Raw genomic sequence first — 13,143 nt, forward strand, 5'->3', positions numbered from 1 at the left:
ACTGCCCACCCCACCTGCTCCATCCTTAGTTTAGTTGCCTAAGCATTACGTGGCTTTCCGGTCTAGTCTCTCTTTACAGTCAAAGAAATGAACATTCCAGGGAGCTGGAAGTGAAATCTATGATGTGAAACACTTTGCCTTCTGAGTAATGTGTCATAAACATGAATAAACTGAATTTTTACTTTAGGAACAAGTAAAAAAAAAAAAAAAGAAGTAATCCCTAGCCAAATCTATTTCCTTCACTAGTTATTAAATGAAAACCTCAAGCATTCTTTTTTTAAGACCTTCTTTAGATGAAAACCTCCTAGGCCCTGTAAAGCTTCAATTCATCATTTGGTAGAAGCCGAATCTTTCAAAAAGATGATAAAGGACTTCCCTGGTGGCGCAGTGGTTAAGAATCCATCTGCCAATGCAGGGGACATGGGTTCGAGCCCTGTTCCGGGAAGATCTCACATGCCGCAGAGCAACTAAGCCTGTGTGCCACAACTACTGACCCTGCGCCCTAGAGCCCGCAAGCCACAGCTACTGAGCCCACGTGCCACAACTACTGAAGCCCGCGCACCTAGAGCCCGTGCTCCACAACAAGAGAAGCCACGACAATGAGAAGCCCACGCACCAAAACGAGTAGTCCCTGCTTGCCACAACTAGAGAAAGCCTGTGTGCAGCAACGAAGACCCAATGCAGCCAAAAATAAAAAATAAAATAAAAAAATAATAATAAATAAATATGCCTAAATCCTTTCTACACCATCCTCAGATACACTCAACTGCCCTTGCCTACTTTGGTAGCTAGTGATGTTACCAAGGAGTGGTACATCCATTCAATGGAATACTACTCAACAAGAACAAGGAATGAACTACTGACACACACCAACATATAAGAATCTCAAATGCATTATGCTAAACGGGAGACCCCAGATTCAAAAGGCTACATTCTGTATGATTCTGGAATTGATATGATTTTCTCAAAAAGGCAAAACTGTAGGAACAGAAAACATATTAGTGGTTGCCAGGGGATTAGAGTAGGGAAGGAAGGGTTAACTACAAACGGTATTAGTAACGAGACTGTATGTGTTTATGAAAACACCAAAAAGGTGAATTTCATTGTATGTAAATTATACCTTAATAAAAAATAAATTAAGCCAAATCAAATAAGAATGCATCCTCACCCTCTTTTTAAAAAGTGTGTTCTTATACTGAGATAAAATCCAACTCCCTGGGTGATCATTTTGTAATATATTAAAATATCAAACCACTATATTGTATACCTGAAACTAATATAATATTGCAAGTCAATTATACTTCAATGAAAGAAAAAGAGAAAAAGAAAAAGAAAGCAAGGACTCAGTCCTGACTCAGTTAACCCAGCTATATGACAAAAACAGCAAGGCTATGACTGCTGCTTATTATATTATTCCACACTGGATCATGACTAGGCTCCAGATGATTGCAAGGAAGCAAACGAAACCTCATGGAAATATAACCAGTCACAACACTTACTAAGAATGAAGAGATTCAAAGACCTATAGAGCTTGAGGAGTCCTTATCTCCTTGGTAATGGATTTGAGGAAAACTGCTTACCCTAATTCTTTTATTAGATTAGTGTATGAATTAATGATCTAAGATTACATCTGCAATCATAGATTTAACCACACAAATATAAAACAGGCTCTTTACTCAACATTGCCAAAATCTATTTTCCACTGATTTAGAGAAATAATCAGTGGTATAGACTTCTGTAAGAGCAACAAGTTTCAATGCCAGCAAAGTAATTATAAAGACCGAAATCCTGATTCTGGATAAATTTCTCCAAAGTAAATTTTCCTTTCTCTATTTAAAAAAAAAAAAATCTGACTCTCTGGGTCACATGTGAACTTGTTTTTCCCCACACTTCCTTATCCAGGCTAAACACTTAGTTCTCTCAATGGTTAGTAAGTATTCATCAACTATCAGATTCATTCTTACCTTATCAAGTTCAAAAAGTGACATTATACAAAAGTGAGGATTTTAAAGTGGGTAAGAACTGAATTTCTTGGTAATGTTAAAAGTATCTGACTGGCACTTCCAGTCAAGTTGGGGTAACAGGGACCCAATTTACCCTCCTGCTTGAAGCAACTATAAATCAAAATGGTTAAGACATTGGACATCAGGCAACAGAGGGCAGCAATCCCTGAGAAAAGGGAACCAAACAGGTGAGCCCTATGATTGTTCCAGCTTACTGCCTTGATAGAGTTTCCTGATCACAGCCTAGGGAGGGAGAACAAAAATAATATCTGAAGAAACAGCTGCTGAAAAGTTCCAAATTTCATGAAAACTATAAACCCATAGATCCAAGAAACCCAACAAATCCCAAGCACGAGAAACACTTGGGGGGGGGGGAGGTGGGGGGGGGTGGAACTACACCAAAGCACATCATAATAAAATTGCTTAAAACCAATGATAGAGAGATAAATCTTAAAAGCAGCCAGAGAAAAAGGTCACTCATATACAGAGGAATAAAGATAAGAATGACAGAAGTATCTCATCAGAAACAATGCAGGCAGCAAAATAAAGACTTTTTCAGACACACAAAAGCTCAAAGAATTCATTATCAGCAACCCGTATTACAAAATATGTTAAAGAAAGTCCTTAAGACAGAAGGAAAATGATACCAGAAAATATGGATGCACACAAAGGAATGATGAGCACTGGAAATATATGCTTTTTATGTTATTTAAATCTCTTTGAAAGAGAACTGACTGTTGAAACAAAAATAATAATGTAGTGTATGGTTTATATATATACAGAGAAGTAAAATATATGAAAACAATTGCACAAAGACAGAAAGGAGAGATGGAAGTACACTGTTAGGAGGTTCTCATACTACACATGAAGCGGTATATTAGCACTTAAAGACAGAACTCCAATAACTTAAAAACATATACTATAAATTCTAAAGCAACCAATAAAGTAAGAGTTGTAGCTAATAAGCCAGCAAAAGAGATAAAAAGAAATCATAAAAAATACTACATTAGGGGCTTCCCTGGTGGCGCAGTGGTTAAGAATCCGCCTGCCAATGCAGGGGACACGGGTTCGAGCCCTGGTCCGGGAAGATCCCACATGCCACGGAGCAACTAAGCCCGTGCACCACAACTACTGAAGCCAGTGCGCCTAGAGACCGTGCTCTGCAACGAGAGAAGCCACTGCAATGAGAAGCCCACACAATGCAACGAAGAGTAGCCCCCGCTCACTGCAACTAGAGAAAGTCTGCACGTAGCAACGAAGACCCAATGCAGCCAAAAATAAATAAATAAAATAAATAAATTTTTGAAAATATACACTAGATTAATCCAAAAGAAATCAAAAAATGAGGAAAAGGGAGCAAAGAACAGATTGAACAAATAGAAACCAAACAGCAAAGGTGACAGCTTTAAAGCTCACTGTATCAATAATCACATTAAATGTGAATGGTCTAAACGACTCAGTTAAAAGGCAGAATTTGTTACTCTGGATAAAGATATTCTATTTTTAATAAGTATCTGGCTTCTAATATTAAGTAGGAGAAACTGAAATATGAAAGATAAATAGATTTTAACATAACTTAGGGTAATATTCTCCTAAAGTAGAAATGTAAAGGTTTGGAAGTGGAACAAAACAGGAAAAATGTCAGAGGGGAAATGAATTTTTTTGAAAAACGTTTCAGAAAACATCTGGATTATCAGTTTCAGGAAAATATAGTAAATGGATAAAACAATGAAGAAGGAAAAATGCCTGCTTCTTTAATTTGGATACACCACCTTCTACCCTCTCCTAGTCACTGTCCTCATCACTGTCATCTACAAATCCCTTGATAACGCTCTAAACCAGGCATCCTTCCTCTGTAACCAAACTTTTACATCATCTTGAGTGAAGTTAATATTCATGTGGGTGATCCACTTCAGCTTCTGCACAACCACCACCCTCTCCAGCTGTCATGCCTTAGATATTGTCATTATGAAGAACTGTCACTGATGCAAACTCACTCTCTGAGCATATCCTTCAGGCTCAATACCCCTAATTCACCAGGCACTTTGATTCAGGTGGGACCTTAGATCAGGGGCTGGCAAATTTTGGCCTGCAGGTCAAATCCAGCCTGCCACACTTATTCATTTATGTGTTGTGGCTGCTTTCATGTTATGATGGCAGAGTTGAGTAGTTTCAACAGAGAACACATGGCCTACAAAGCCCAAATATTACTATCTGGCCCTTTACAAAAGAGTTTGCTCACCTGCTCTAGACTGTTGCCTATCCCCTTACTTTGATCCATTAGCCTCCCTTTGCCTTCACTTTCTTTCCTCTCTAGTTTTAGTTCAGGGTCTATCAATTCAACCATTCTTTTGACAGTGTCTTCATGTCCCCTTGTCTCTCCATGAATTCAACTGTTAACTATTTTCACTGTATTATCTTTTACCTAGGCTGCCAATTGTGCAGACCAGCAGCACTTCTATATAAACCTACGATTACACACCTCAATCGGACCCTTAGCTTTTCTCAATCTTACTATTTCTTAGTAAAATTGTCCTCCTGTTCATTATTATTTTAAACCTTCTCCACTTTTCTTAAACCTCTGATGTATTCTTAGCAGATAATCCAGTCTCATACATAAAGCTATCGTATTAAATACCTACCACCAGACCAAAACCCAAATCTGCACACCCATCACCTAACTTCCTATATTCTCTCTTGGTAACAATAAAAGACATGCTCCTCCTGCCATTCTCCAGCTATGTTCAGAATCCAATCCCCATCACTTCTTCAGATACCTTCATATCGTATCTCTGCTCTCTCCTTTTCATTTGCTCCTCCTCTAAGAAACATGTCACACACACACATACACTCACACACATTCTCTCTCTCTCTTCCTTGACCCCATGGGTCCTTTCAGCTATTTCTCCCTAATCCCTCACCTTCACCTCCACAATCTAGGCTTCCTTAAAGCTTACTACACTTAGTCTTCACTTTATACGCACAGTCTTTGTTTCTGCCCTCAACTCTCTCCTAAGACTGCTCACAATAAAGTTCCCAGTGACCTGTGTGTCACTAAATCCTAGAGATACTCTTCAGACCCCTGGGCATTAATCAGTAGTGCTGAAGGATCCTTCCTTCTGGAAACCCTCTCTTCTTTTTATCTCCATGCTCCTGATTTTCCTCCTACCATTAAAATAATCCTCATCAGTTTCCTTTTCAGGTTTCTATTCTTCTACCAGTTTTTTAAATGTTGCCATTCCTCAGGGCTCCATTTTAGACCCTCTTCTTACTCTGCATAAGGTCCCTGGCTGAGCTCTTCCACCCCAGTGGCAATGAGTGTCATTAGTACTAGATGCTATATGCTCTCAAATCTACATATTAAACCCATGTCTCTGGCTTGAGCTCCACACTCACATGCTCAGCTGTCTACTAGCCATTTCTGCTTGATGGCCTAACAAGTAAATCCAAAAGTGAACCCACCATCTTCCAAACGTACTTCTGGGTCTAGTTTTTTAAACTAGAAGTGTGGGAGTCATCCTTGATTCTCCCCTTTTTAAATCCCCTACATCTAAACAAGAACTAATTTCCTGCAGATTTTACTTCCTAAATATTTCCTGAACACACCCACTTCTCTTCAACTACATTGTTAGTACCCTTGTCAAGGTAACCTTCCTCATTTATCCAGGTGGCTGCAAAGTCCTCTAACCAGTCTCCCCATCTCCAGTTTTACTCCTCTCTACCCATCTTCCACACTGCTGTCAGCGTGATCTAAGAGCAAATCTGATCACAAGAGCCCTGATTGAGACCCTTCAAAAGCCTTCTCGTAACTCTTAGTTAATCTGCCCTCCTGGTTAACTCTCTAGCTGCATCTAGAAACACTCTTTCCCTCTCCCCCTCTACTAACTAATTATTTTGTTTCTCAAATGTGCCAAATTCTTCCCTCAGAAACTTTACCGCTAATGCTCTGCCTTTCTTCTACCTCTCATTCAACAAATATTTAGTCAGTCCTCTTTCCCTGGTTAATTCTTACTTGTCTTTCAAATGTCAACTTCAAATATCACTTCCTGCAAAAAGGCTTCCTTGATCACTTACAACTAGATTTGGTTCTCCTGCTACTGTGCTCCATAACACCTATTACTTCTCCATATAATTTTATTGTAATCACTTTTTTCTTTCATCTTCCCTGTAAAAATCCAACAGGGTACTATATTTTTATTCACAGAATTTGATTCTGGCTCTGACACAAGCATTACATATTTCATATTTAAAAGTTGAACAGTAGTTTGAAAGATGGACAGATGGAATGATACTAGGTATTACATACTAAGAAAATAAACCTAGAAGTTAGGAATTATTTCCAGAATTTTCCCCAGTTTACAGATAAGGAATGGAGCAACCTCAGAGAGACTAAGTAATATCACAGGTATTTAAAGTGTTAGGACAGAGTCAAACTTAGTACATCCAATTTCAAAGCCCAAACTTTTTCTACTGAGCCACATTCTTTACTTACAAGCATTTTGTATATACTGCAACTAGGCCTTTATACTCCTAAATCGATATCTAAAAATTAGGAAACAAACATGTTTATGTAAAAGTAGTGATTAAAATCACTCCTTTGATTCAGACAATGTACTTTTAGGATAGTCTTCAACAAATAGCCTAGATTTAAAAACAAGAAAAAAAAAATTTTTTTTAATCTAAGTGCATCTCCAGTTAAAAGAAAAGACGCCAAAGTAAAAGATAGAACAATGAAAAAAAAAACAAAGAAAAAAAATGTCAGTGATCAATTGGTATTGCTCTAAACGTCAAGGATTCAATATTCAGCCGTGGAAACGTGTTAATTACATTACTACACTGAACTGAACTATAAAATTGGCAGCACATTCAGAATAATTTTCTTCTTTCATACACTGTCAAACACAGAAACAGTGTGGAAAAATGGGGAGAATTTGAATTTTGGAGTCAGTGGACCTGGGTTCAGATCCATATTCCCATTACTTAATAGCTATGTGACCTTGGGCAAGTTTCTCCACTTCTCTGAGTTTAAATTTCATTCAGGTAAAATGAAAATAATATTATTTCTATTGAATAACTATATTAAGAATTAAAGTTAACATACATAAAGCCCACAGTAACCAAGGAAGGTATTTCAGTATGTGACAGTTATATCAGACATTTGATCCAGGAATTTAACCTGACATCATGTCAAAAACACACTCATCTGAAACATGGTGATAACTTTTCAACAATTTTTCTTACTTTTTCCTAACACCTACTAATAAGTCAATTATATTCCTTAATATCTTTACAAGTACTATTTTTGTATTGTTTGATGGGGTGATGAGGAATATAGGAGAAGGAAAAAGAAGAAATAGCACAAAAAAGATAACAAATGTTTCAGCAGTTAAAAGATGTTCTGGTTACAGAACATCCTGTGGGTTAAGTCCAAAACAATTTTGCACCTGAAACTGAGGGATCAGACTTTAAGGATGAGTAATTCTCTTGTACTTAAAGAAGAAATCTCCTACCTCCATAGTTTCTACCTTTTCTCTCAGGATTTCAAGGGCATGATGTACTTTATATTACACATCTCAAAGTTCTCATTAATACCGGAGGGACCCAGCAACACACAGTTATGTTGGTGCATGTTACCCCATGAATTCTGATCCTTCCAGTAAGTGTAGAACATAAGCAGAAAGTGGGGAGCTAAAAGAATGGGGAAGAGGGAAACAGAAGGAAGGTGGTAGAAAATGATCTAAATGACACTTAGTGATTAGTGCCCAAAGATAAGTAGGTCAGAAAAAATAACTAATATGCAAATAATTAGAAATTAACTTGCAGTTATAAATACTGTTGCTACAAAATACTAGATATTAACTTCTTTTTAATCATTTAAACTTCCTTTAAAATTAGCTTACCAGAGTCATAGCTTGGAGGCTTCATATCTCCCTGATTCAATTCTGTTCCATATTTCAACTTGTGGTATTTAGCTCTACCAAAGAAATGAGAAAATACAAACCATCTTAAAACATATTTAAATGAACTTTAAGATATGTAACAGGAGTAGTCATCAGTATGCAGTAGTCCTGACTAACTTTCAACAGTTCAAAGCCTTCCACAGTGTCAAAGTCCTAATACAAAAGCGCTTGCCATTATTATTTTGTTGTTGTTATACCATCAAGTCCTGTTATAATAAATAAAGGAATAACACTGAGAATCATAAATCTTGTTTCTATAGTTACAAATGAACCAGATAACATTCTAGTTTCTGCAGTATTCAAATTTTCTCGATGACTGCCAGAGTACAATTCTATCAAAAGCAGCAGATAAGTTTGGATTGTGAAATAAACTTGAGAAAGACTAATCATTCTCAAAATTGAGCTTCGTTGTTTTGGTTTTTTTTTGTAAAAAGGTCATTCATAATACTCTGCATTGTCAGGCAATTATGCTTTGCCAAGTATGCATTAGAGTGAACAATCCAAAGGAGGGAGGGGGAACCAGCCTAAATCATCAATGTTGAATAAGACATTCTAGTAGGAATAAATATATTTTTTAGTAGCCAACGTATCTTTTGCCTTTTCAGGAAGAACTGTGAACAGGAATACCTTCTTTTAAAAGCTAACTAGATGTTGTTATCTCTGGTTTATCCAATTTAACCATCTCAGATTTAACCATCCGAGACCAAAAAAATAATCCAGACAAGGTAAAAAATTTAAAGGTTAACTAAAAATGGCCATACTTAATGTAGCTATATATTTTGACTTGTTTGCTTCCCCAAAATATTGAGGCTATTACAATAAATATTCAATGTAATAAGACTGGGATAATAACAACAATAATAATTTGAAAAACCAAAGTAATAAAGTAATAAAGAAAGAATAAAAGGGTAACCAAATAGCCAAAATTTGAAAGTTATTTTTTTCTTTATAAAAGACTAACTGAGCACTTACTTTAAAGTTTTTATATTTCAAGAAAAGTATAAAGAAAATGAAAATTATTTGCTCAAATATGTAAAATACTGGAATTCTTCATATTACTTTGCAATAATTATTTTGCAGTTACAACACAAAAAAAATCAACATTTTATACAGAGGGGAATCCTAAAACCTCTGAAAATTACAGGTAGCTGATGTTCTATTTCTTAAAGTAGGTGGTAGGTACATGAGTATTTTTTATATTAGTCTTTATATGTTTTGCATGTATATGAAACGTTTTGTAATAATACGTACCCATTAAAAAGAAAAAAGAATAAAGAATCTTTGTGTGCAAATATGGGATTGATCTTTAAGCTTAAGTAAAAAAACAAGGTACAAAATACTCTGTGTGTGTGTGTGCGCGTGTACACCTCTGTGTGTTTTTTATATGTGTGTTATGGTTTTTAAGTATAATCGTCAATCTTCAGATTTTTTAGAAACACACTTCATCTACCATAAGACAAACTAAAAATACCTCCTATAAGTAACTGGCCTGAGGACAGAATAAAAGCAGCGATAAAGTTTTATGGAGTTAACTTATGTATTTTTGTTTTACATATATATACATATTTATTTATATACACACACACATATATATACACAGATATATGAGGAAAACATTTTCAAACACAAAATACAGCACTATAGTGCATTCTAGTGGTCTTAGGAAAAACTACAACAGAGCTTACAGAAAAGGGAATAGAAAACATTCTATACAACATATGTAATAACACACTATGAACTAACATTTCATAAAAAATTAGATAAAGACAAAATAAGTAAAGAACTGCTGTGTTTGCTACAAGCTGTGCTCCCATGAATCAGGGTCTCCCTAGTGAATTGTTAAGTTCACTGAAAAATAATTTATTCCTTTTGAAGTCAACATGCTAAAATACCTTCCCACTCATATTGCTTCCCATTGTTTTAACACTTCATTTCACTGTTAGCAGTACTCTTGTTCCCTAAGCTTTTTCTGTCTAAATCTGATTGACTGCAAGTTAAATAGCAGATCTCATGCCTAAGAACTCTACATTTGATACATAGCTAGGCCTCCCAACTGGTCTTTACTGGATAAAACAGCATAAAATTACATAATTATAATATATTAAAGAAGTCCCATTATAGCTTTGTTTCAAAGTTAATTATTATATATAATATGCCTGGAATATAACACAGTATTCCAATCACACTTTAAACGTTGATACTTAAAAATAATTTGATTAGAAATTGAGTTATTTGTAGTGAGATGGATGGACCTAGAGTCTGTCATACAGAGTGAAGTCAGAAAGAGAAAAACAAATACCGTATGCTAACACATATATATGGAATCTAAAAAAAAAAAAAGTTACGAAGAACCTAGGACAGGAATAAAGACACAGACGTAGAGAATGGACTTGAAGACACCAGGAGGGGGAAGGGTAAGCTGGGACAAAGTGAGAGAGTGGCATGGACTTATATATACTATCAAATGTAAAACAGATAGCTAGTGGAAAGCAGCTGCATAGCACAGGGAGATCAGCCCAGTGCTTTGTGACCACCTAGAGGTGTGGGATAGGGAGGATGGGAGGGAGACGCAAGAGGGAAGAGGTACGGGGATATATGTATATGTATAGCTGATTCACTTTGTTATAAAGCAGAAACTAACACACCATTGTAAAGCAATTATATTCCAATAAAGATGTAAAAAAAAAAGATAATAATAATTTGATAAAATCCAATGAACTGTTATTGAATTCTTATGACATGCCAGGCACTGTACTGGCTGGTGGGAATAATGTGCAGCTTGTAGTCAGTTAAGGATAAACGCAAGGAGATAAAGAAGAGACAGAAATGTAAATAAATAACTCTAGCACATGGTGGATAAGAGCTATGAGTTATATCAAATGTTATACGAATTTAGATAAGGGATTATCTAATTCTGTCAAAGGTCCTGACAGTAGTCAAGGAGAGCTACCAAAAAGAAGGTAACACATGAGATTTTAGCTAAACCTCAAAACCTATGGTTCTACAATCAGACAAATGGACTGATGAAGAGGGTATTTTGGTCAGAAGGAACATCTTAAAAGTGGAAAAAAATACACAGTGGTGTGTGTGTTTGTATAGGACTAGAAAGGAGCCTGGATGTAGAAGGTTTTAGTAAGAAGAACTCTGAAATTAGCTAGATATTTCAAGCAGGGATATAACATCTGTGTTTAGAAAACGAATCCCATGGACGTGGGAAATTAATCAGAATGAGAAAATGTATTAGAGGCAAGGAGGACAGTTGGGTTTTTACAGTGGTGCAGACACAAGAGATATGTGGAGCAAATGGAAGAAATGTTTCAGAATTATATTTTATATAGTGTTTGAGGTTCTTCAGTATAGAACTTCCTGAATAAACCTTAGGTTATACCCTGCGTGTTCTTGGAAAATTATACGTAAATTTTCTCATTTTGTAAATTTTATCACACTTTAAGGAATGCTTTGTTAATCCACTGCTAGGGGCTTCCCTGGTGGCGCGGTGGTTGGGAATCCGCCTGCCGATGCAGGGGACGCGGGTTCGAGCCCTGGTCCGGGAAGATCCCACATGCCGCAGAGCAACTAAGCCCGTGCGCCACAGCTACAGAGCCTGCGCTCTAGAGCCTGTGAGCCACAGCTACTGAGCCTGCGCTCTGGGGCCCACGAGCCACAACTGCTGAAGCCCATGCACCTAGAGCCCGTGCTCTGCAACAGGAGAGGCCACCGCGGTGAGACGCCTGTGGACCCCAACGAAGGGTAGCCCCTGCTCGCCTCAACTAGAGAAAAGCCTGCACGCAGCAACAAAGACCCAGTGCAGCCAAAAATATAAATAAAATAAATAAATTTTTAAAAAAATCAATAGCATAAAAAAAAAATCCACTGCTAGGTGTGTAATCCTTCTTTAATGTTAAATATTCAGTTTTACTTAACTTTGGATCTTTTTAAGTGGGATGACTTAGAAAATCTGTAATACAGCAATTCAAAACCATGATCCTTACTTAGGTTTTTACAAGTTAAATGACAAGATGTCTGGAATTTGCTCTAAAATAGATTGAGATGAAGCAAGATTGACAAAAATGTTAACTGTTGAGGCTTGGAGGTGTATATAAAAGATATTAGTCTCTGTACACCTATGTTTCTAATTTTCCTCAATTAAAAACTTTTTAAAATTGGCTTAACGTGTCAGAAAAAATAACTTCAGAATCAAAAGAACTGAAATGTTCCAATTTTTTTAAAATCCCTTTGCATTAATTAAAAATAATTTCACAGTGAAAAGAACTCAAATGTTTAAGAGCTCTAATCCACAGAATTTTTTTTTATTCCTTAATTTATTACACTTCAGTGGTGCCATTACATCAGGAATAATCTCACATCATTCCATGGACATCCAAAGATACAAAATCAGGGACACTTTTCCAGGAGAATCCCTTTAAGTTAAAAAGCAAAAAACAAAGAAACAATCTTCCCTAGACCCAGCCATTATCTCTCTTTATCTTTTCTGTTCTCCAAAGTCAAACTACTTGAAAAAATAAACAACTCGAAAAAATAAACAACTCTGTCTCCTCTTTATCTACCCTTCTCACCTCTCAGTCCCCTGTGATCTGGTTTATGTTCCTGCTACCTCACTGAAGCTTTCTGGCAAGGATACCAACAAGCGCCTAACTGGCAAATCCAGGACTATTTTCAGTATACAACTTACTTGCGATTTGTTTGGCATCTGCAATTGTCAAACTCCCACCTGCTTTAGCTTGCTTCCAATATACTGCTCTCTCCTTCCTTCTCTACCATTCTTTTGCTGGCTCTTCTTCCTCTGTCTTTTCCTCAAACATTTCCATTTCCTGTGGCTCCTGCTAGTAATCTCTTCTTGTCCCACAATACTTGTTCTGTTTGTTTCAGAGTTCTTATAATTTTACCCACAATATTGATGATTCCCAACTACACATCTCTAGTCATGAGTCCCCCTCCCATAGTGGCTTTTCAACCCTAATTCTTTATCTTTAATTCACTTGATAATTTTCAAACTTCTCTCTCAAGCCAGAAACCTGGGACTCATTCTTGAATTATCTTTCTTCCTCATCCCCTATACCAAATCATCTCCAAATTTTATGCTTTTTTTTTTTTTTCTATTTAAAATGTTTCATAGGGAATTCCCTGGAGGTCCAGTGGTTAGGATTCCAGGCTTTCAC

The 13,143-nt window shown here is 36.5% G+C and overlaps 1 protein-coding gene across 3 annotated transcripts in view; it reads right to left on the reverse strand.

Moving 5' to 3' along the window:
- Positions 1-13,143, reverse strand: part of STRN (striatin) — a 113,536-nt gene that overhangs the window by 56,962 nt on the left and 43,431 nt on the right. For 2 of the 3 annotated variants that reach the window (XM_061168809.1, XM_061168807.1), the window contains exon 3: positions 7,904-7,977. The exons of the other annotated variant lie outside the window; for it this stretch is intronic. In XM_061168809.1, coding sequence (XP_061024792.1) covers positions 7,904-7,977 — 74 coding nt within the window. The remainder of the gene's footprint in view (positions 1-7,903; positions 7,978-13,143) is intronic. 3 annotated transcript variants of the gene reach the window in all.

The sequence above is a fragment of the Eubalaena glacialis genome, chromosome 14, assembly GCF_028564815.1.
Source record: "Eubalaena glacialis isolate mEubGla1 chromosome 14, mEubGla1.1.hap2.+ XY, whole genome shotgun sequence".
Taxonomy (NCBI): domain Eukaryota; kingdom Metazoa; phylum Chordata; class Mammalia; order Artiodactyla; family Balaenidae; genus Eubalaena; species Eubalaena glacialis.